At 44.3% G+C, this 24431-nt stretch overlaps 1 protein-coding gene across 1 annotated transcript in view; it reads left to right on the top strand.

Annotated features, from left to right (window-relative positions):
• NBEA (neurobeachin) overlaps positions 1 to 24431 on the top strand; it is a 318923-nt gene that overhangs the window by 70902 nt on the left and 223590 nt on the right. The window contains exons 6-7 of the mRNA XM_061629722.1: positions 5378 to 5504; positions 19843 to 19962. Of these exons, the coding sequence (XP_061485706.1) occupies positions 5378 to 5504; positions 19843 to 19962 (247 nt within the window). The remainder of the gene's footprint in view (positions 1 to 5377; positions 5505 to 19842; positions 19963 to 24431) is intronic.

Here is a 24431-nt window from a genome sequence, read left to right as displayed (position 1 = left end):
TTTTTCTGAAGCCTTTTTTGTTTTTTTCTGAAATATTGGAAAAATTGAAAACAATGAAGAAAAAATGGATTATGGAATATTTTATTTTAGCATAATGAATCAAATGTTTCATTGAATCTTGGTCCCCCCCTTTTCTCAGTGCTTTTTATGGGAATGGATGCCTTACGTCTGCTTGACACTGTGGAGGACTAGCGGAGACATAAATAATTTTCTTTGTTATTAACGTTAATGGTTTCTTCTGTTTTTTTTAATTGTTTTTTGCCTGCTCCTCATAAACTGGCAAAACAAAAGAGGTTCCGTACAGTTTGGCTGTTCCTTACAGTTCAGGATCTTGTAGATCCATTTGTTATAAAAAAAAGTAAAAATTTAAAAAAGTAAATTCAATTTCTAATAATTGTTTGAATAAAATGTACTTTTAATATACCAAATGTGATACTTTTATGCCAAACCAACTTGTACATAATTACATTTGATGTTCCTGAAGTAACAAAGTGTATTTCAATGTGTAAAAAGTGCTAACATTGCATTTTTTCATTTTTTTCTGGAAAAAAGGAGTTTTTTCCCGTTGCTTCAAAATTTCCAAAAATTTTACATCTTTAGCCACAGGACTGTTTGTTTTGAAAAATCATCTCTCCAATTTCATAGTTTTTTAGTTTACTTCTTCTGTTTACATCTTGTGTCATCCTGGTTCTTATATTTTTTTCTTCTCTCCTTCAAGAATCGAAGTGTTAGTTGACTACTATAGTCCTACTTTTTCTGTGCTTTCTGCTATTCAACCCTTGCCTCTCTTTTTTCAACTCTTTTCTCTCTTCTTCTGATCTTGCTTGCATTGTAAGTCTTCTGGGGAGCGTCAGTATTGCTTCTATGCTGTAAATAGCGCTCAGCATTTTGGTGCTATGTAAATGTTTAAAAATAATGGTGGTAGTGAAATTTCACTTATAAGTAACCAGAAAGATATGTTCATGGGTTAGATACAGTGCCTTACAAAATTAATCAGACCCCTGACCAATGCTGTCATATTACTGAATTACAAATGGTACGTTGTAATTTTGTTCTGTATGATATTTTATTTTGTATGTTGGGAAATGTTTATAAGAAACATACAAAATTGAAACATGTTACTTGCATAAGTATTCAATCCCTGTGCTGTGGAAGCTCCCAGTTTACACAGATGAAATAAATCGTCCTATCGAGGACACAATTACCTCATTGTTGGCCTCCACCTGTGAACCATTAAAGTTGCTGTCACGTTGTCAGGATAAAAACCCCACTGTTGAAGGCTCATTGGTCACGCTGTGGATCTGAAGGGAAATGAAGACCAAAGAGCATTCTACAGAAGTGAGAGATAATGTAATATAAATGCATGGATTAGGAAAAGGGTACAAAATAATATCCAAGTGTTTGGATATCCCAGTGAGCACAGTTGGATCAATAATCAGAAAGTGGAAGCTGCATCACACCACCCAGGCACTGCCAAGAAAAGGCCGTCCCTCAAAATTCAGCATTCGAACAAGAAGGAGACTTGTGAGAGAAGCCACAGAGAGGCCAACAATCACTTGGAAGGAGCTACAGAGTTCAGTGGCTGGGAGTGGAGTAATGATGCAGCAGTCAACCATATCAAGAGCTCTGCATAACACTGGCCTGTATGGGAGGGTGGCAAGAAAGAAGTTACTCAAAAAGTACCATCTGAAAGCTCATGTGGAGTTTATGAGAAAATGTGAGAGTGCCCCAGCTGCGATGTGGGAAAAGGTTTTGTGGTCAGATGAGACCAAGATAGAGCTTGTTGGCCGCAACTCAAAAGAGCTATGTGTGGCGCAAACTTAACACTGCTCATGCCTCAAGACACACCATCCCTACAGTGAAGTGCGGTGGCAGCATCATGCTGTGGGGATGCTTCTGATCAGCAGGGACTGGGCATCTTGTTAAAATTGAAGGAAGAAGGGATGGAGCAAAATACAGGGAAATACTGCAAGAGAACCAGCTTCAGTCCACTAAAAGACTGAAGCTTGGGAGGAAATTCACTTTTCAGCAGGACAATTATCCCAAGCACAAGGCCAAAGCAACATTGGAATGGCTCAAGAACAAAAAGGTGAATGTCCTAAAGTGGCCCAGTCAAAGTCCTGATCTCAATCCCATTGAGAATCTGTGGCACTCTTTGAAAATTGCAGTCCACTAGTGACATCCAACCAACCTGAACAACCTGGAATGAATCTGTAAAGAAGAATGGACCCAAATCCCTCTGACGCTGTATGCAAAGCTGGTATATACCTACCCCAAAAGACTTAAAGCTGTTATTACAGTGAAAGGTGGCATTACCAAATGTTAATATGTGTGGGTTGAATACTTACGCAAGCAACATGTTTCAGTTTTTTATGTTTCTTACAAACATTTCCCAACATAAAACCAATGTCACCTTACAGTAATTGAGTTTCAATGTTTCAAAATAAAATATCATACAGAACAAAATTACAATGTACCATTTGTAATTTAGTAATATGAGGGCATTGGTAAGGGGTCTGATTACTTTCACGAGGCACTGTATAGGTTATGTCTCCCATTGCCTTTGATGTAGAGGACATTTGTTTACCAATTTTAAGGCAAGATGGTTCAACCAGAGAGCTTCGGCTATGGGGCGGAATATAAATACAACAAACAAACAAACACAAACAAGCAAAGAAACTCAGAAATCTGGACTGCTCATCATTGGGCATTTTTGCAACATGAGAAAAGCATAAACCCATGATCATATATTTTTGAAAATTACTCTAGCTGTCCAGCCTAAACGACACTTGCATAATTTTCATGTGACTATATGCAGGGAAAATGTTGTATGTGAAGAAGTTCTTAGCATTGGTGTTTTTTGGATGATTCTTGTTTTGACATGCTGCAATTCTTCACAGGTTGACAATTGATTTAATTAGAGATTTTGCTGCATTTCCTGGAGTGAGATTGTTTCAATGTCTGGAAATAAATCAAAGCGTAATGTCAGTTTTCTGCAGCATCTTTTGAGGTGAACAGAGGACATATTTCTGCTTCCATTCAAAGGAGCAAAATCTAACATGAAGGAATATCCTCCCAAAGCTCAATTGGTTATGTGATCAGAAGTGGCAGAACTTGATATTCTAAATGGTTACTTGGAGCTGCAACTCATATAAATCTAGCAAATTATTTTTCAAATAGTTCTCCATAATTAATTGCTTAACTTAAACAGAATTTTGCTACAAATTAACTCAGTCTAAGAAGTACTGAAGAAGTTTGGAAACCTTTTTTTTGTATATAACAGTATTCCCATTTGTAAAATTTAATTGCACATTTTTGCTTAGAGAGAATTTAAGCTAGAAAAAAGGGGGGTGCTAGGCCTGCAGCCCAAGAGGCCTAATTGCCACCTCCGTTAATCAACCACTCACTGGGTTGGGATCCTGATAAAAGCCTGCACCCCATTGGGTGTGCCAGGCCCACAACCCAAAAGGCCTCAGCACCCCCCACCCAAAGCTGCCACTTGCTGGGGGTGGGCTATGCCTGCATCCCATTGCTGTGGGCCCTGCCTCACATGCGGTGCCACGCCGAAACATCCCTAAGTGCTGTCACAGCCAAGGGGGGGGTGGCTACTCCAGCCTGCCTCAACCCTCCTATGAGCCACAGATCGCCCGCCGCTGAGGAGCGTCCCATCGCCGCATGTGTGTTGCTTAACTCTGGTGCCGTTTGTGTGTGGCACCGGCCCCCACCTGAGGGGACAAACACAACACCGGCCTCGCAAATGAGGCCCACTCAGATGCCACCATCACCGCCACTTCTCCAAAATGGCCTGCGGCAGCAGCCATCACTCTCCTTGTCCCATGTCGCTCCGTCTTCCTCGATCGGCCGTGGTGTGCCAAGAGGAGCAATAGTAGGGGCGGTACGGGCTTAAATAAGCCCCTGACGCTCCACCCCTCCCATGCTGCACATCGTGCTTGCATATCGCGTGCGATGCACGACGCTTCCCACCTTAAAGATGGTGACTGCGGCGTTGCCCCCAGTCGCAGTTATGCTCCGCCCATCCAGGCTGTGCATGGGCGAGCGGAGCGGCATATCTAATTGCACATTTATGTATATGTTTGCTGAATTTGCAGAGCATGTTTTTTTTCATTTGAAGCCCAGTACATTAGGCATCCAATGTTATACAAGAGAGTTTCCACTCATGCAACTTCTCCTTCCTGCGGCCTCCTGCACCTCCGTGAATCTCCACATAGAAGCAAGAAGACTTTCTGGAGTTCTTATAAATAGGAAAAGTAGGCAGATAAGCTGTTGCTCCTCTACTTATGGCTCCTTTTAGAAAGGTAGAAATAATAAAAGGTAAAGGTGTCCCCGCACTTATAGTGCAAATCGTTTCCGACTCTTAGGGTGATGTCTTGCGATGTTTGCTAGGTGGACCGTATATATGGGGTGGGATTGCCAGTTCCTTCCCCGGCCTTTCTTTACCCCCCAGCATATGCCAGGTACTCATTTTACCGACCACGGATGGATGGAAGGCTGAATGGACCTCGACCCCTTTTACCGGAGATCCTCCTTCCTCCTTCCGTTGGAATCGAACTCCGGCCGTGAGCAGAGCTTCGGCTGCATTACCGCCGCTTACCACTCTGCGCCACGGAGGATCTTGGTAGAAATAATAGGCAGTGTTAAATCTGATGTTCTGAATAGTTGCTTATAATTTTAACTTGGTAGTAGTCATAATAAATACAACCACGTAAGATGGGAAAGGCCTTAAATTTGTTCACGCAGACTTTCTTGGTTTGAAATATTCCAAAATATATTTTTAACAAATGTGATGGTTTCAGAGCAAACACAGTCAGAAACTCTCTGTTGTGAAGGACCTGGATATATATTTCTAAAGTATTGGCAAAGTGTTGGAACAGGGTCATGTGGGTTCACATGCCTTCACTGCCATGGACTGACAAGGTTTGTAACTGACAAGTCACTGAACCTTAGCTTCCCTTCATGATCTGCAAAAAGGGAATGACATTGGTGTAGGTCAGAATTGGCTACAAGGACAAGCATAACATACTGCTTAACAACATTAAGTTAGAAGCTGCATAAAGCATTGGAAAAGAAGTCATATTGTATTGTGAAGATAGTGGCAACAAGCTCTATACAATTTCCCCCCATTATTTTAAGTTCCTGGATTTGGCCATTGTTGTAAATAACTTAAGCAACAATCAGCCGTTTGGAAGATTTTACTGTGATTATCTTGAGTGGAGTGAGTATTGATTATAGTGCATGAATGGTCAGTTATATCTCTAACCTTTTATCTAAAGTAGATGCAATTAAATATGTCATGTGTTTTTGCTAGATCAAAGTAACTTTCTCAGAATTTTTAAAAAACATGCTCTTGTTATTTCAGTTTTCGCACTAGCAAAGGTGTTGGGTATTCTGCTCATTTTGTTGGCAACTGCTTAATAGTCACATCACTGAAGTCAAAAGGCAAAGGTTTTCAGCATTGTGTGAAGTATGATTTTCAGCCACGAAAGGTAAGCACAAAATGCTTATATAATGATTGGCAAAGAATAAGCAGATATCCCTGCAGTCACTCTAACTTCTTATAATTACGATTAAACTCATAAAGGTAATAATCTCAAGAACAGTTGATTTGTTTCAATTATTAATTTTATTCTGAACAGTTCTGGAAGAAAGCATTAATTATTTGCATAGTTATTTGTATAACATGTTAATTGTTAGAACAAAAATTCAGTGTAATAAGAACATTTATATGCATTAACTTTGTTTTTTTTTAAAAGGGTTTCCTCGGTTTTTAATATAAAAAAAAGAATTGTAACAGAATGTCTTTAATAGAGGCAAGGCAAAACCTCTGAATCTTATCACATTCAGTTTTAAATAGATTTTATAGATCCTTTAATAGTGTGAAAGGTATCTTTTTTAGGGAAGGTTGCTATAGTCACATGTATAGTGTGAACTGATAATCGGATTACCTAGTTAATACTATGTGTAAAAGCTTGCTATAACATATTTTTGGAAATGCTGATCATACTTTAGTTTCTGGAAGTCCTTCATTTTTTTCAAGACTTCCTATCTTTTTCTCCTTGACCTTCAGCATAGTTGGGGAGACATTTAGTCTAAATCGTAGCTGCTCTAAAAATAGGAAAATGTAGGTGCTGAAGCCTAGAATTAGCTTTTCCCTATGAGTCCGGCCATCACAACGGGTTATAGCTCCACCTATCGTGCGAAGGCAAGAATGTCTTTGAAGTCAAGACTAGGGGCGTCAGGCCCCTCCCACTCTCCAGTTCATTCTTGCCTTCGTACGAACAAGATTGGAATTATAGCATAGCATTGAGCTAAGTCTCTCATATTTGTTTGTGTTTTTGCCTTCAAATCCTTTTTTCTGTTTTGTGTGTAGCTCACTTAGGGTCCCCACAGAGACCGCGGCTGCGGCTCTCTTCGCTATTTTCCCAACCCTGAGCTATTCATTTTGATTTTCTTTCCTTCCTTGACTGGGGGCTCCCTCTGAGACCGCGGCTGCGGTTCTCTTGTTTTTGGCCGTTTTTGAGATCCCCCCCCGGCTCTGTTGCATCCAGTGTCTGGGGGCTACCTCAGAGACCGCGGCTGCGGTTCTCTTTGTTTTTGATAGTTGTTGAGCTTCCCCCCCCGGCTTTGTTGCCGCGGCTGCGGCTCTTCCGATCTCAGCGGGAGCTTGTGGCTGCAGCTCCCGCCGTTCCCCCGTCACCCGATTTAGCCTGCCCGAGTCCGTTTTTCTCCCCCTTTAACCTGTGGCTGCGGCTACTCCATTAGTTCCGTTACCTCAGCTCACCCTCGCTACGTGGCTTTAATTTCCCACTGCGAAGGGCTTTGCAGACGGCGACGGCGGCTCTCTCTGTGGCAGCTGCCGCTTTTCCCTTACTGCACTGTTCCCTCCTGGGGGTTTTTTAGAGCCGCTAGTGCGGTTTTCGGCCCCGCGGTTCCTCCGGCGAGACAGCGCTGGGCAGAACTTCCCCCAGTTCGCTTCCAGACGGCCGCCATTGCTTCTTCTCTCTCCGTCATTTTTTCCCACTCTTTTTTTCCGGGCGCCACTTTTGGAATTCAAATTTCCCGCCTTTTTTGTTACCCTTATTAACCATTGGATACCTCCCTTGCAGGCTATCTATCCGTATGTGTGTTGTATACGTGCTGCAGACAGACTTACACAGGGCTGATTTTCACACTATTTTACTGTGGCTGTAATTCTAGTGGCTGGATTATATTATCAAGGCTGGAGCTCCAATCCTAGTGGGCTGGATTATTTTATCAAGGCTGGAGCTTTAATACTAGTGGCTGGATTGTATTCTCAAGGCTGGAGCCTTTATCCTAGTGGCTGGATGGTATTATCAAGGCTGGAGCTTTACTCTTAGTGGCTGATTTGTACTAAATCTGATTTATATTGGTCCTGCCCCCTCTGAGGTCGTGAACCAAACCTGAAACCCAGCCTACAGCACTAATCTGAGTGTACCAACTCTAAAACAGCCTATATTATATTAATGCTGATATCTCAGTGCATTCTGCCCCCTCTGTGGCAGTGCACTTCGCCATCTGCCAGTGTATCCTACCCCCTCCGTGGTAGTACGCTGTGCCAGTTCGGGTCTTTACATTCTGCCCCCTCCGTGGCAGTGTACTGCACCCAAGTTAATATAAGATGGCAGAACAGCCAGGCATGTCGCCATCAACCCATATGGTGCCAGATCAGCCAGGCATGCCACAATCAGCCAAGCCACAACATCCTAACACGACTAAGACCAGACATACCAAAGCACTGGCTAAGACAAAACATCTTTCCAGCCATAGTAAACCAAAGCGCCCACGTTATGTCTCTGTGCCAACCACCACCACAGCACAGGCACACATAAGCGATATTCTCCATTCCCCTGCTGCTGCCTCTGGCGAGGAAGAGTTTGTTGGCTTTCCCCCGTGTTCGCCTAACGAACCTCCCTCTGTTTTACCGCCCCAGACATCTGTTCCAATAGTTCCTCAGGCACATACATCTGCCACATCCGGTCTGCAGCTGTCTCCTGATTTCCTCTCCCAACTTCAAGCCATGCTGGCACTTTTCACCCAAATGCAGTCACTACCACAAGTTCCTGCCATACCTCCACTTAACATGGTCCAACGTGCGTGCCATGAAGCTCATTCTTCCGGTTCACCAGATCCCTTTGATGTAGCCAGAGGCAGATGTACGGACGAAGCCTCGTATGCGGCGGAGTCAACCTTCACTGACCATGTTGAAGGAGACGACTGGAGCGACTATTCAGATCATGAGGAGGATACATCGTATCGCTTGTTTAATACCTCAGACTATCAGCCGCTAGCACGCAGGGTAGTTAATACCCTTGGTCTCCAAACTGCGCCTTCAACTTCGCCCGCCCCAGCTATCAAAGGGGCCAAGGTTCTCAAATCCCCTGCACCTACTGAACACTACATCCCGGTGCCGGACCTAATTACCAAATTAGCCTCTGAAGAATGGGCCCATCCACTCAAAGCTCGACGCTTCAAGAACCTGGCTGACAGACTTTACGCCCTAGCCCTGGACTTTGCCACCAAGTTAGATGTCCCTGGCATAGATGAACCAATCGCTCGCCTCGTTTCACGATCGCTTTTGCCCAGGGAAGGGGAATCCCACCTAAAAGACACTACTGAGCGACAAATAGACTTCGCCCTCCGCAAGAATCACGAGGCCACTGCCCTAGCCATGCGTGCCTCCGCTTCAGCCTCCATCTTCTCCAGAGCATCTATGATGTGGCTGGATGACCTTCTAGAGGATGCTAACCCTGATCCTGTCACCCTCAGAAGAGCACTATTGAAATTGCGCAAGACAGCAGCTTTTGTGGCCGATGCCACTCTGGATGCCACTCAATTAGGGGCACGAGCCATGACGGCTCAAATAGTCGCACGTCGCACCCTCTGGCTTCGCCACTGGCAAGCTGATTCAGCGGCCAGATTGAATCTGTCCAGGGCTCCTTACTCCGGATCTCTACTCTTCGGCGAGGAAGCTCTAAAGGCAGTGCTGGTTGATCCAAAAGACGCCCACAAACCGGTTCTGGCCACAGTCAAGAACAGCAACCACAGGCCTTTCAGGCGATTCCCTTCCTTCCGTTCTAACCAGCCCTTTCGAGGAACGCGGCCAGGAGGACGAGGCCGCGACTTCAGACCATATGACCCCGACGCATTCAGGGGCTCCTGGAACCGACGCTTCCAGGGCAGAGGTCAGTACCAAGGGCGCAGGGGCAACTCATCGTCCTCATATAAGGGAGGCCCTCGCCTACGCAAGTAGTCATAACGCCCTCCCCATAGGTGGCAGATTACTTAATTTTGGAGATCGATGGCTGCGCTTACTACGGTCTCCTGGATCAGGGACCTTTTCAGTTATGGCTATGCCATAGAGTTCTGGGCAACCCCATCAGACAGATTCCATCCGTCCCCTTGCCCAAGGGCACCAGCCAGGCACAACATTATGCAGACAGCTATACACCACCTCTTGGACATAGCGGCGATAGAGCCAGTTCCCACAACTGAGAGGGCGGAAGGGGTGTACTCCCTCCTATTTGCTGTGCCAAAACGAGATTTATCATGGAGGGCGGTATTGGACCTCAAGTTTGTCAACCGTTTTGTAACATATCGCAGGTTCAAAATGGAATCACTCCACTCCATTACCGAGAGTCTGCATGAAGGAGACTTCCTGGCTTCTATCGACCTTAAGGAAGCGTATCTCCATGTGCCCATTTGCATAGCCCACAGAAAGTTTCTTCGATTTGCTTTTGGCCACCAGCATTTTCAATATAGAGCGATGCCATTCGGCCTCTCCTCTGCTCCAAGAGTGTTTACCAAGGTGCTACTCATCCTAGTGGCTTACCTCCGGACCCAAGGGGTTCATATCTACCCATATTTGGATGATTTGCTAATACGGGCCTAGTCGGAGGATCTGGCTCATCATCATTTAATGATCACCCTCAATGTTTTGCAGGCCTACGGCTGGCTTGTCAACTTCGACAAAAGCCATCTCCAACCAACCCAACGCCTACTACATCTAGGGGCAATGTTGGACACCCTGCAGGCAATGGTCTTCTTGGCTCCAGATCGCATCACTGCCATCACAAGCATCGCAAGGTCCCTGATGCAACAAACATCCGCAGACGTCATGCTTCTCGCCAGAGCGCTCGGGATGTTTATATCTACAATCCACATTGTGCCATGGGCTCGAGCCCACACTCGGCCCCTTCAATGGATTCTGTTGCCTTTTCAAAAAGACATTGCCAGCTCCAACCATCGCAAAGTTCGCTTGAGCCCCGCACTGCGCCTCTCCTTCCGCTGGTGGACCAAGGTTCAACACCTCTCCATGGGCACGTCGTTCAGAGAACCCCGCAGAACCATTGTAACCACAGATGCCAGCCTCATAGGTTGGGGAGCCCACTGCAACTCCCAGTACGTTCAGGGGGTTTGGTCCAACACAGAGCAATCCCAAAGCATCAACTGGCTGGAACTAAAGGCTGTCCACTTAGCTCTATGTCATTTTCAGTCTCTGTTCCCTTTGCATGATGTGCTCATTCGAACAGACAACACGTGTGTAAAATCACATTTGAACAGACAGGGGGGCACCAGGTCTCGTCCTCTGCAGGACTTAGCCTCCCTCATCTTTGTCTGGGCAGAACAACATCTACAATCCCTGAAAGCAGAGCACCTCAGAGGGATTTGGAATGTGACAGCAGACTGGCTCAGCAGACAACAGGTCTTTCCGGGAGAATGGAAACTTCATCCAGCTATTTTCCATCGTCTCCAGTGTCGGTTCGGCGCCCTATCAGTCGACCTGTTTGCCTCCAGTCGCAATTGCCAGCTTCCCAGGTACTTTGCCCGATACCTGGACTCAACAGCAGAAGCAGTGGATGCTCTGACAACACCGTGGCCAGACGGTCTATTGTACGCCTTTCCTCCCATACCATTGTTAGCCAAAACCTTGAGGAAGGCGCGAACCAAAAGGGCACAGCTGGTTCTGATAGCACCATTTTGGCCACGCCGACTGTGGTTCTCAGATCTTCTGGCAATGTCAATGATGGATCCTTGGACACTTCCAGTAAGGCCAGACCTTCTATCCCAGGGTCCAGTACTGCACCAGGACCCTACTTGGTTCAATCTAACAGCGTGGCATTTGAACGGGGACATTTGAGGTCAGCTGGACTGTCTGACGCTGTGATTGATATTATTTTGGCCTCGAGAAGACCATCTACCACCCGTATTTATCAACATACCTGGGTGGCTTTCGCCAAGTGGTGTCAGTCCCACCACCATGATCCATCCCAAGCCACTGTGCATCAGGTGCTGCAATTTCTCCATAGCGGCTTTATGATGGGACTTCGACCTAACACTCTACGTCGACATGCGTCCACTCTGTCATCCATTCTCTCAGTGTCCTCTCCTGGAGATCATATTTCCTCACATCCGTTCATCAAACGTTTTTTGAGGGGAGTCGCCCTACGCTCTCCGGCTGTTGTCCATCGGTTTCCCTCATGGAGTTTGCCGAAGGTTCTGCAGGCTTTGCAACGCCCTCCGTTTGAACCCATCAGGACTGTGCCTCTTCGTATACTGTCCTTCAAGGTCTTGTTCCTGATCGCAATCACATCTGCTAGACGAGTTTCGGAGTTGGGCGCATTGTCTTCCGCTCGCCATCTCTGCGTCTTCCATACGGACTCTGTTGTACTGAAGACTGATCCTTCCTTCCGTCCCAAGGTTGATTCAGTGTTCCATTGCAACCAGGACATTGTTCTGCCTTCCTTTTGCCCGAATCCTACCCATCCTCTCGAGAAGGCTTGGCATTCGTTGGATGTCCGGAGGGCTCTCAAGACCTACCTGTCTAGGACCCAGGATATACGACAAACTGAGTCTCTGTTTGTATCCTTTCATCCAAGGTCTATGGGGCATAAAGTTTCCAATCCTACCTTATCCCGTTGGTTAAGGGCATGTATTACTTTAGCATATGAGTCTCTGAAGCTGTCAGTTCCAGCTAGTATAACGGCTCATTCTACCAGGTCAGCTGCCACTTCGGCTGCTTTTGCCACTAATGCTCCTGTTGCCGATATTTGTAGGGCTGCAGTCTGGTCTACCCCACATTCATTTATAAGGCATTATAAAATTGATCGCTATGCCTCTGCTGACGCTTCTTTTGGCAGACGAGTGTTGCAACAGGTTCTTAATGACGATTAACACGTGGGTGGTCCCTCCCTGTTTGGGCTGCTGGGGTACATCCCGTTGTGATGGCCGGACTCATAGGGAAAATGGACCATTGGTCTCACCTGAAGGGTGATTTTCCTATGAGGACGGACATCATGACCCTCCCAGTTGGAGGATGACTATATATTTTCTAATGTGTCCTATATTACTGTTACGCTATTATATTTAAATTTAAAAGTGAAGTCAAGACTTCTAGTTCTGTTATACCGCTATGTTGGAGTCATGTTACTATGCATGGTACTATTGTGTTATTTTCCTGCTGCCAGGCCTGTTGGCCTTGTTCTTGTATTTTTAGATATCTCTCCTTAGACTCGCTGCGAATGAACTGGAGAGTGGGAGGGGCCTGACGCCCCTAGTCTTGACTTCAAAGACATTCTTGCCTTCGCACGATAGGTGGAGCTATAACCCGTTGTGATGTCCGTCCTCATAGGAAAATCACCCTTCAGGTGAGACCAATGGTCCATTTTCTAAAGGGGAAGGATCACTAGAATACATAGTAGCAGCCAGGGTTTCTGTTGTACGCTTCTATTTGCTGTCCAGTGAGATTTTCAGCCTTTTAAAGGTGACCTGTAGCAGGATTACAAAGTTCAGTCACAATTAGGGGTATGTTTTTCTTTAAAATGCCAGAGATAAGTAGAATATAAACAATTATTTGTATAACATGTTAATTGTTAGAACAAAAATTCAGTGTAATAAGAACATTTATATGCATTAACTTTGTTTTTTTTTAAAAGAGTTTCCTCGGTTTTTAATATAAAAAAAAGAATTGTAACAGAATGTCTTTAATAGAGGCAAGGCAAAACCTCTGAATCTTATCACATTCAGTTTTAAATAGATTTTATAGATCCTTTAATAGTGTGAAAGGTATCTTTTTTAGGGAAGGTTGCTATAGTCACATGTATAGTGTGAACTGATAATCGGATTACCTAGTTAATACTATGTGTAAAAGCTTGCTATAACATATTTTTGGAAATGCTGATCATACTTTAGTTTCTGGAAGTCCTTCATTTTTTTCAGGACTTCCTATCTTTTTCTCCTTGACCTTCAGCATAGTTGGGGAGACATTTAGTCTAAATCGTAGCTGCTCTAAAAATAGGAAAATGTAGGTGCTGAAGCCTAGAATTAGCTTTTCTAAAGGGGAAGGATCACTAGAATACATAGTAGCAGCCAGGGTTTCTGTTGTACGCTTCTATTTGCTGTCCAGTGAGATTTTAAGCCTTTTAAAGGTGACCTGTAACAGGATTACAAAGTTCAGTCACAATTAGGGTTATGTTTTTCTTTAAAATGCCAGAGATAAGTAGAATATAAACAATTTGTTATGTGCCTTCAAATCGATTATGACTTATGATGATCCTGTGAATCAACGACCTTCAGTAGCATCTATTATAAACCACCCTGTTCAGATCTTACAAGTTCAGGTCTGTGGCTTCCTTAATGGAATCAATCCATCTCTTGTTTGGCCTTCCTCTTTTTCTACTCCCTTCTGTTTTCCCCAGCATTATTGTCTTTTCTAGTGAATCACGTCTTCTTATGATGTGTCCAAAGTATGATAACCTCAGTTTCATTATTTTAGCTTCTAGTGATAGTTCTGGTTTAATTTGTTCTAACACCCAATTATTTGCCTTTTACGCAGTCCTTGGAGCAAAGTTCTCCTCCAGCACCACATTTCAAATGAGTTGATTTTTCTCCTATCTGCTTTTTTCACTGTCCAACTTTCACATCCATACCTATAGATTGGGAATACCATGGTCTGAATGATCCTGACTTTAGTGTTCAGTGATACATCTTTGCATTTGAGACCCTTTTCTAGTTCTCTCATAGCTGTCCTCCCTAGTCCTAGCTTTCTTCCGATTTCTTGACTATTGTCTCCATTTTGGTTAATGACTGTGCCGAGGTATTGATAATCCTTGACAAGTTCAATGTCCTCATTGTCAACTGTAAAGTTACATAAATCTTCTGTTGTCATTACTTTAGTCTTCTTGACGTTCAGTTGTAGTCCTGCTTTTGTGCTTTCCTCTTTAACTTTCAACAGCATTTGTTTCAAATCATTACCGGTTTCTGCGAGTAGTATGGTATCATCTGCATATCTTAAATTGATATTTCTCCCTCCAATTTGCACACCTCCTTCATCTTGGTCTAATCCCGCTTTCTGTATGATATGTTCTGTATATAGATTAAACAAATAGGGTGATAAAATACACCCCTGTCTCACACCCTTTCGAATTGGAACCAGTCGGTTTCTCCATATTCTGTCCTTACACTAGCCTCTTGTCCAGAGTATAGGTTGCGCATCAGGAGAATCAGATGCTGTGACACCCCCATTTCTTTTAAAGCATTCCATAGTTTTTCATGATCTACACAATCAAAGGCTTTACTGTAATCTATAAAACACAGCGTGATTTTCTTCTGAAATTCCTTGGTCCATTCCATTATCCAACGTATGTTTGCGATATGATGTCTGGTACCTCTTCCTTTTCTAAATCCAGCCTGGAGATTGGGCATTTCTCACTCCATATGTTGTAGAATCTTGAGCATTACTTTACTTGCATGGGATATTAAGGCAATAGTTTGATAATTACTGCATTCCCTGGGATCCCCTGTCTTTGGAATTGGGATATATATTGGACCCTTCCAGTCTGTTTAGTTTTCCATATTTTTTGACAAATGTTTGTTAAAATGTGGACAGATTCAGTCTGATTACCTTGTAGAAACTCTATTGGCATGCCATCTATTCCTGGTGATTTGTTTCTTCCAAGTATTTAAGAACAGCTTTCACCTCACATTCTAAAATTTCTGGTTCTTCATCATACAGTTCCTCCATGAATGAATCTGTCATCCTTGCATCTTTTTTATATTGTTCTTCAGTGTATTGCTTCCATCTTCCTTTAATTTCATCTTGGTCTGTCAATGTGTTTCCCTGTTGATTATTCAGCATCCCTACACGTGGTTTAAATGTCCCTTTAATTTCTCTAATATTTTGGAATAGGGCTTTTGTTCTGCCTTTTTTTGTTCACCTCTTCTACTTCTATACGATAACTATTGTAATAGCCCTTTTTGTCCCTACATACTAGTCTCTGTATTATTGCATTTAGGGTTCTGACCATGTTTCTATCTCCTTTTGCTTTCCTTCTTTCTTTAACCATTTTAAGAGTTTCATCATTCATCCATTGAGGTCTTTCTCTCTTTTTAATGAGAGGTATTTTTGCATTCTTCCTTGATAATGTTTCTGACTTCAATCCATAGTTTTTCTATTTCCCTATGAACTAAGTTTAAAGCCTCAAATCTGATTCTTATTTGATCTTTATATTTTTCTGGGATGTTATTTAAATTGTATTTTGGCATTATGATTGCTTTGTTGTTCTTCTTTAGCTTTACTCTGATTTTCGATATTTACCTGTTCATGATCTGTACCGCAGTCTGCTCCTAGTCTTGTTTTCGCAGAAGGTATGGAACTTCTCCATCTTCAGCTACAAATTATATAAATTTGATTCCTATATTGACAATTTGGTGATGTCTACATTGCAGTTGTCTTTTCGGTTGCTCAAAAAATGTATTTGCAAGAAACAAATAATTGGCTTCACAGAATTCAATAAGTCTTTCTCCTGCTTCATTTCTGTCTCCTAAGCCCCATCTCCCCACAATTTCTAGTTCTTCTCTGTTCCTTACTTTTGTGTTCCAGTCCCCCATGATTATCAGCACATCTTCTTTTGGTGTGTGATCAATTTCTTCCTTACTTCTGCAAAAAAACTCTCCAATTCCTCCTCTTCTGCATTTTCCATTGGAGCGTAGACTTTGATGATGGTTATGTTGATAGGTTTCCCATTTAATCTCATTGATATCACTCTCTCAGACCTTGCGTTACAGCTCCTAATTGCTTTTGCTACATCACTTCTCACTATTAAAGCAACCCCATTTCTTCTTAAATTCTCATTTCCTGCATAAAATATTTTGTAGTCTGATGGAAAATGTCCCATTCCCTTCCGTTTTAATTCACTCAAGCCAAGTACAGTAGGGCCCTACTCATATGGCAGGTGAGGTTCCAGACCCCTGCTGAAAAGCAAAAACCGCCAAAAAGTGGATGAGCTGTAGCATGGGGGTCTGGAACCTAAGCCGCTGATTGTGCCGGAGGAGAAGAAATTCAGGTTTAGCTCGCTGCAGCTGATCTTTTCCTCCTCCGGTGGGATCAGCTGTAGCACGGGGGTCTGATTGCCCCTGAGGAGAAGATCAGCTGTAGCACATTACAGCTGATCTTCCCCTCCTCCGGCGAGATCAGCTGGAGCGCGGGAGTCTGATCGTGCCAGAAGAGGAGAAGATCAGCTGTAGTGCGCTACAGCTGATCTTCCCCTCCTCCAGCAAGATCAGCTGGAGTGCGGGGAGCTCCAGTCCCCTCTCCAGCTGTTCTCCCCGCTGGCACCATATTAGTGGAACGCTGAAAAGCAGGGCGCTGAGAAGCAGGTCCCTACTCTATTGTAATTTTGATCCGTTCCATTTCTTGCTTGACAGTTTCTAACTTTCTCTGGTTCATGATTCTCACATTCCATGTTCCTATTGTGTACGTTGTACAACTCCAGACTCTCCTTTCACATCTGTGTACATCCGTGTTTAAGCTTCCTTTTGGCTTTGACCCAGTGGCGTCATTAGTCACAGCGCTACTTGTACTTGTCTGTTCTTTCCTAGTAGCTTGCTGAGTGCCTTCTGACCTGAGGGTCTCATCTTCCAGCACTATATTGTGTTGCATTTTAAATGCTCTGTTCATAGGATTTTCATGGTAAGAGGTATTCAGAGGTGGTTTACCATTGCCTTCCTCTGAGTTTGGATGCATCTTAGTCTGGTGTCTTTGACACTCTCAAACCGCCTCACCATGTTAAGGTGTGTATCCTAGAGGAGGATATAAATCATATCACAAGGTTGAAATAAAATACATTTTTCCTTCAAAAATAGCCGAATTTCCAAAAAATTAGTTGCCCTTTGCAAAACCAGTCACCATTAAGTCTATTGGGAAAAAAAAGTAGTACAGTGATGGGTACTTCAAAATAGGAAATATAAAGTATAAATTGGGAACTTACTGAATACAGAATGTGAGCTTAAATGCATTATGAGCTAGAGGTTTAAACATGGAACATGTGTAGCTGGGCTCCACAAGATTTGACTGATCTTTATAGCCAAATTGTAAACTGTGTTTGTTGGGGTCCTGCCTCTCCTTTTACTGTTTTGACTGCACAGGAGGCAAGGAAGCCCTTCTCTTTCCATTTCCTGATCTGGAGCAGGAAATAATGGCAAGCTGAGATGGTCTGGGGGCCTTGACGGTGCAGTGCCAAAGAACCCCAGTTTTTCCAACCTATGAGCTAGAGATGAGTTAGGAATTGCTGCATAAATGCCAGGGAAATCCTGTTTCAACTTTGCAGTTACAAGGTTGTAAAGAAGGTTAGGTCTGCCATTGTCATTAGAGGATGGTGACACACTAACCACTGCAAGTGAAAATGTGGATCGCAGTGAACAGCAGATACCATGCTGCAGTTAAAGTACATGTGGTAGTTCTGATGTGATTCTGATGGAGTAAGGTCTCATATAAGAATTACAGTATAACAATATGCAAAGAAATATATCATAGCCTTGCAACACATTTATGAGCTACTAGTCTGTCCATACGCAATATTGGCTACTGCTCATTTTGAATTTCAGTACTGGCACCTTGGAATTGGAAACGTTTTTCAACTTTGAAAAATATCCGTCTGATGGAATTAAAGTCTGATGTCAAACTTAATCGCTCATGATCTTTAAAATACGATGTGCACTTTTTGTACTGGAGTGACATGAATCCAGCATTTCTAGAGTGGGCACTAAGATACCACCAAGTAGGTTGTCATCCTCCAGTCACTTGAAAGACAGGAAAAAACCTCCTGTCTCCTGTGATACTTCCTATTGATTTAAGTTGATTGGGGATACCCTACACCAAGAGTTGGGAAAATGGGGGAAAATCACTAGTGGTTAGGAATATATAAAAGCAGGAAAAAGATTTGGACAGCATTTTCACACATAAAAATATGGAATATATTTGGCTCATGCAGTCTTATATGTACATTCCAGAACGCTTTCAATTTGAGATTTACTGGTAGTGATACTTTTTAAAAATGCTATCCTTGCCTTGTCAAAAAAAGGAAAACATTGTTTTCACTCTTGTTCATTTGCCTTGGGTTGTATCCAGTGGTGCCTTTGTGGAAAGGACTTGCTTGCAAAATACCAGATTTTCGTCACTTTCCCATCCCACTTAGGCCCCTTATCCCCACCCCCTAAAAACTGTTCTTGAAGGTTGGGGGGGCCTTCTGAAGCAGAAGGGGATGTGAGCTTGGACAACTTGAGTAGGTGGGGATTCAGCAAAAACCAGGCGAGTCTTGATTCTTTCTCAAGCTGCCAGACAGGCAGCTGCTTTTGTGTAAGCTGCCTCAGAAAGTCTAAATGCTTCTGAAGAAGGAACTTGAGTTCTGAAATGTGTTGAGAGCTACAATAAACATTAAGAGTTGGCAATTTTGAGAATTACTTTCTTCTTTTGTATTTTGTGGTTTATGTTCCTTCCTCCTGGTTTTTTGGTTACAGTTGACTTAGAAAGCCTGTGTTACTGGCATCCTGTTCAAAGTTCAATATCCAGCTCCCAACTCTCCCTCTCCCCTCCCCCACCACCATTGACTGTGGGTCAGTTGTCAACTTTAGAGGTATTTTTGGTGGCTGTGTTTGCACATCACACTAAATGTAGCATAGCATGCACATTGAGCTCATTTGTTCCTCCTCTTTCCTATTCTCACATGGCCAGAAGGATTTTTATAGCTTCAGTTTTAATTTCCCTTAAACATGGGCTGACAGGGCTGGGGATTGTGGTGTAACCTTAACTGTGGCCAGTTTGAAAACAAGCCAGTGGCATCCAATGGTATGTAAACATAGTCAGAGACGTGCTCCCTGATCTTGGGAATCATTGTGTCAAATTTGGCTGCGATATCTTAGGAGGTGTCCAAATCCCTGTAATTTTGAAAGGTTAATACTGCCATCTTGATTCAAAATGGCATTCACTGGCATCAAAATATAATATAAAACCTGCTCATCGACTTTGGGGACCATTATGACAACTTTGGTTAAGGTATCTTAAGTGATGTCCAAATCAGTGCAGTTTTTCTGCCATTTTGTTTTAAAATGTCATTCAGACATAGTCTTAAAACCTCCTCGACCTTGGGAACTATTGTGCCAAATTTGGTTAAGGTATCTTGAGTGGTGTCCAAATATATATGTGTACAGATAAACAATTTTTCAAAAAATAAAGTAGATTGAGGCTAATTGTTGCAGTGACTGTCATCCAGACAGCTAGTTAAACCTATTCAGGCATTTTACTACTTCTGTTTAAATTAGCAGACAGCCAGTCCATATCAAAAGGTGGTTTTGGAACTGCTCAGCTTCAAGTTCCGTTTCCTTTTTCTCATGGGGGAGTGCTATTTAAATGTGTAGTCTAGGACCTGAAGGTGGTAAATTCTGAGTTTAGATTGTATTGTGGGTTACTTGTGTTTATATCTTTCTTAATTTTTAATCATGTTAATGGTATGCTTTCCATTTTTTTTCTAGTGGTACATGATTAGCATTGTACATATCTACAATCGCTGGAGAAACAGTGAAATTCGCTGTTACGTTAATGGTCAGCTGGTATCCTATGGTGACATGGCTTGGCATGTGAACACAAATGATGTATGTATTTTTCTTTATATTCTTGCTGAATACGTGCCCAATATCACTCAAAAATATATTCCTTTTCAGAAACTGCTATGAGAGGAGTAAGAGATAGTGGGTGTTAGTAAGTCCAGGATGCCCTCGTTCTTCAGACAGCTTGCTACAATAGGGAAAAGTATGTTGGGGGCTCAAATTTTGATCAAAGTAGCAGCACTGGAGAGAGGGAGTTAAATGCTCTGTCCCACACCATTTTCGCAATCTAACTTTCCTTTCCCAAATTGCCATTTTGTTCCCATGTGTAAATATACAAGTATCTGTATGCTTTTCTCTGTTGGGCTAAATGTTCATTAGAGAGGGAAGGATTTAGATCAGGAAAACAGTGTGGGGAAAAGTGTGTATTCCATTGGTGGAAAATGTTGCAGGGAGGGAAGGGTTTCCCTTACTGTTGCAGCTCTTGTACAATTTAGGGTGGTAGCTGTGGCTGCTCCTGGTGAGATCGCCCATGACCTTTCCGTTCGCAGAGGCAGGAGACCCGTTAGAATGGTCTGCCCTCAGAGGCTGATGGATTCAATTGGTTTCCAGACAACTCTGGAGTCTAACAGATCAACTAACAGGTCTGACAACGCTGTCAAAGCCTTGATCAATCTATAGAACATGAAAATGACTTGGGAGTTTCACACAAATGTCCCTTAGTGCCCTCTTTCACTTTGTCAAGCCCGAGTGGCACTATGGTATACACTGGAGCTGAGGGCAATGAAGCAAGTTGGAAGATGACTAGAACAAAAATAGAGGAAGATTCCAAACAAACACAATCAAACACAAATGTGTCCCTATTGTTGAACCGACTTTGTGGCAACGAAAGCAGCAAAGAAGTGTTATTCTCTGCCTCCATTGCGTTCTTGGTGTGTCATCCCTCAGAGTTTTATAAGATATTTATGTGTCATGAACTGCTGCCAGTTCAGTTCCAGGACTCAGTTCCCAAACCCAGGGAATTGATCCTGGCCAGGCACCATGCATGCCTCCCTTACTAAGGCTGAGTAAACCAACAACAACTCTGCAAGGTAGGTAGACTGCCACCACCCCTTAACCCTGGTCACCCACTCTGGGCCAAGGGAAAACCCAAAGTGCCAGAAAAAGACCTGCCAAGGATTCCAGAGACAAGAGCCAAAGGTACACTCCTTGTCCTGGAGCCTTTAGGCAAAATACCCAAATATCCGGTATTCTGTGGCCAAATGTCGGGAGGATGAGCTGGGCTCCTGGGGGGTTGGAAGAAAATTCAGATGGCTGGCAGAGGGAGGAGGGAGGAACTCACCCTCTGTGGAGCGAAGCCGAAACAGAGGACGTGCCAGAGATAGGGTCGCCTAGCAACGGGGAGCCTGAGAGCCTTGAAGTTTTAGAATCCCCCCCAGACATTCCCAGGCCCTCCCTTCTCCGCAGCTCAGAGCAAGAGGGAGGGCTGATCACAGCAGAAAGGCGGAGAAATGGTTTACCCTCAGCTCCTTCTTTATCACCCATAGTGGAATCGGACACTTCAGAAGAGGAGGAGGTGATGCCTCACCACGCACACGCAGACGGTTGAAAAGACAGGAGAGAAGGGGGGGAAGGTGGGCAGTACCTGAGGGGCAGTTAAGGAGGAGCGAAAGGTTGCGTGCCCGTTTAGCCCCTTCTTAAAGAACAGGCGGGAAGCAGCCCCTTGCTCTGTCAACTTTCTCCCAATGTCGCAGGACCTGTATCCTTGTATTGCTTCATGAGAAAGCGCAGTCTTTGTTTGGACATTACCCTAATAAAACACGAATTAACTACAACCTCTGGTCTGCTTCCTGAGTCACATCCTGGGCCTGACAGCTTGACAGAGCCACCTAAATCACCCTCAACGCTCTCTTCACTTGACCGGGACAAGATGTCAAAGGGAGCAGCGGGGGGGACGAACCCCACTTCTGAGACGGAAGAAGTGAAACTCTTGAGGACTAAGGTAGCTGATTTGCAGACGGATGTCCAAGCCCTGCTAGCAGCAGTCAAGGCGTTGAAGACAGATAATCAAACCTTGAAGGCCACGATAGACCAGATGCAAACAGCCCCTCCAGCTGCCGCAGTAAAGGTTCCCATTGGATTGCCCCCAAAATACGCGGACAAAGTGATCAGTTGGCAACTTTCGTGGCTCAATGTGAGTTATATCTGGATGTCAGGCACATGGAATTTCCAGACGATGGGGCTAAAGTGGCCTTCGTGATTAGCCTCCTGGAGGGAGAAGCTGCAAAATGGGTGACTCCGTATCTCGTGAGAAAAGATACTGTCTTAAGAAGGTACAGAGGATTTATACGATGACCGAGATGTTCCAAGACCCGCAAAGAGCTGAAACAGTAGCGCGGCAACTAGGCGCTCTGAAGCAAGCTAAAGGGACTGTTTCCGAGTACACTAACGCTTTTAAAATTCTGTCCCAAGAAACGGGTTACAATGACGCCGCCCTGATGTTTATGTACCGGAGTGGATTAAATGCTGAAATCCTGGATGAGTTGGCCAGGACCTCCCCCCCCCCGCTGACCTACCAGGGCTCATCCGGCTATGCCTACAGATAGATCACCGGATGGAAGGAAGGCGCCTGGAAAGGAAGCAGGAGGTCCCGAGATACTCAGCCTCGGCATCTCGCAGCAAGACCCTTCCCTCTGCAGGAATGGCAGGTAATGCAGCTGAGGGACAGGGAGGGGCTAGGCCAAGACTGTCGGAAGAAGAAAAGGAAAGACACCGCCGAGAACATTTATGCTTTTATTGTTCAAAGCCGGGCCACGTGGCCAGGGACTGTGGACTAAAAGGGGGGAAAGCTGAGTCGTCGGGAAACTAGAACACCCAGTCCACGTGCAGGCCGGTGGACTGGGGGCAGCGTTGTATAAAGGCCCCCCAACGATCCAACCTCCCTCAAAGGGGGTGTTGGTCTTGCCTATTCGGATTACAACTTCCAGAGGAGTGGTGTTTAATTCCACTGCCTTAATTGACAGTGGAGCCTCCACAAATTTTATTGATGCAAAGTTAGTCAAGCGTCATGGAATTTCCCGGTGGAAACTGAACGCTCCCCTAGCTGTGGAGACTATCGATGGGAGACCCCTGAAGTCAGGAGGGGTGACACAAGCCACGGAGGAAGTGAAACTTCAAATCCCTGGGCACGAAGAGTTCATTTCGCTATACGTGTCAGATCTCTCGAACTTTGAGGTGATTCTGGGAATGCCCTGGCTAGCAAAACATGAACCCAAAATAAGTTGGAAGGAGGCGGTGGTGTGGTTCACCTCACAGTATTGCCAGGAGAACTGTCAACCTGAAGGAATCAAGAACACCTTAACGGGGGCAGTGCAAGAGATCGAGCAAGTGACCCTGCCGCCAAAGTATGAAGAATTCAAAGATGTGTTTGATGAAAAGGAGGCAGAGACTTTACCCCCCCACCGCCCTTACGACTGTGCGATTGATCTAGTGCCAGGAGCCAGCATTCCATCAGGGAGAATCTACTCTCTCACAGAGGTTGAGAGGGAGGCCCTGAAGGAATTCCTGGATAAAAACCTGAGGCGAGGATTCATACGCCCCTCACAATCCCCTGCTGGAGCGCCGCTATTGTTTGTGAAAAAGAAGGGGGGAGAACTCAGACCCTGTAACGACTATCGCGCATTGAACCAGATCACCATCCCCAACAGCTACCCGCTGCCCCTGATCTCAGAGTTGTTGGACCGACTGCGCTCTGCAAAAATCTTCACGAAGTTGGATTTGAGAGGAGCGTACAATCTGATCAGGATGAAGCAGGGAGATGAATGGAAAACAGGGCTCTTGACCGCTTACGGACAGTATGAATACCTGGTCATGCCGTTTGGACTTTGTGGAAGTCCAGGAATTTTTCAAAAATTCATGAACGACGTGTTTAGAGACTTGTTGGACACGTATGTAATCTGTTACTTAGATGATATCCTGGTGTTCTCAAAGAACCAGGAAGACCACGACCAGCATGTGAAGACGGTGTTGAAGAGACTGAGAGAAAATCACCTGTATGCTAAATTAGAGAAATGTGGATTTGACCTCAAGTCTCTAGACTTCCTTGGATATCGAATCTCAGCGGAAGGCGTGGACATGGACCCAGGGAAAGTAAGCTGTATATTGGACTGGGGCCAACCTGTCACCAAAAAGGATGTACAACGGTTTTTGGGGTTTGCCAATTATTACAGAAAGTTCATTCCAGGGTTTTCCAAATTGACAGCTCCTCTGACTGACTGCTTAAGGGGAAAGAAGAAGTTTCAATGGGCAGAGAACGTCACCCAGGCCTTTGAGGAGCTGAAGAGAAGGTTCGCTTCCGAGCCCATTCTGCACTTTGCTGACCCGACCCGACCTTTCATCGTGGAAGCAGATGCTTCAGATTTTGCTATCGGGGAGGTCCTTCTGCAATTAGACCAAGAAGGAAAGGAGCTGCACCCCTGTGCATACTTCTCTCGGAAGTTAAAGCCTGCAGAGAAGAA

This window comes from Rhineura floridana, chromosome 5, assembly GCF_030035675.1.
Source record: "Rhineura floridana isolate rRhiFlo1 chromosome 5, rRhiFlo1.hap2, whole genome shotgun sequence".
Taxonomy (NCBI): Eukaryota; Metazoa; Chordata; class Lepidosauria; order Squamata; family Rhineuridae; genus Rhineura; species Rhineura floridana.
The sequence above is the reverse complement of the archived record's forward strand: the minus strand, read 5'-3'. Positions and strand labels throughout refer to the sequence as shown.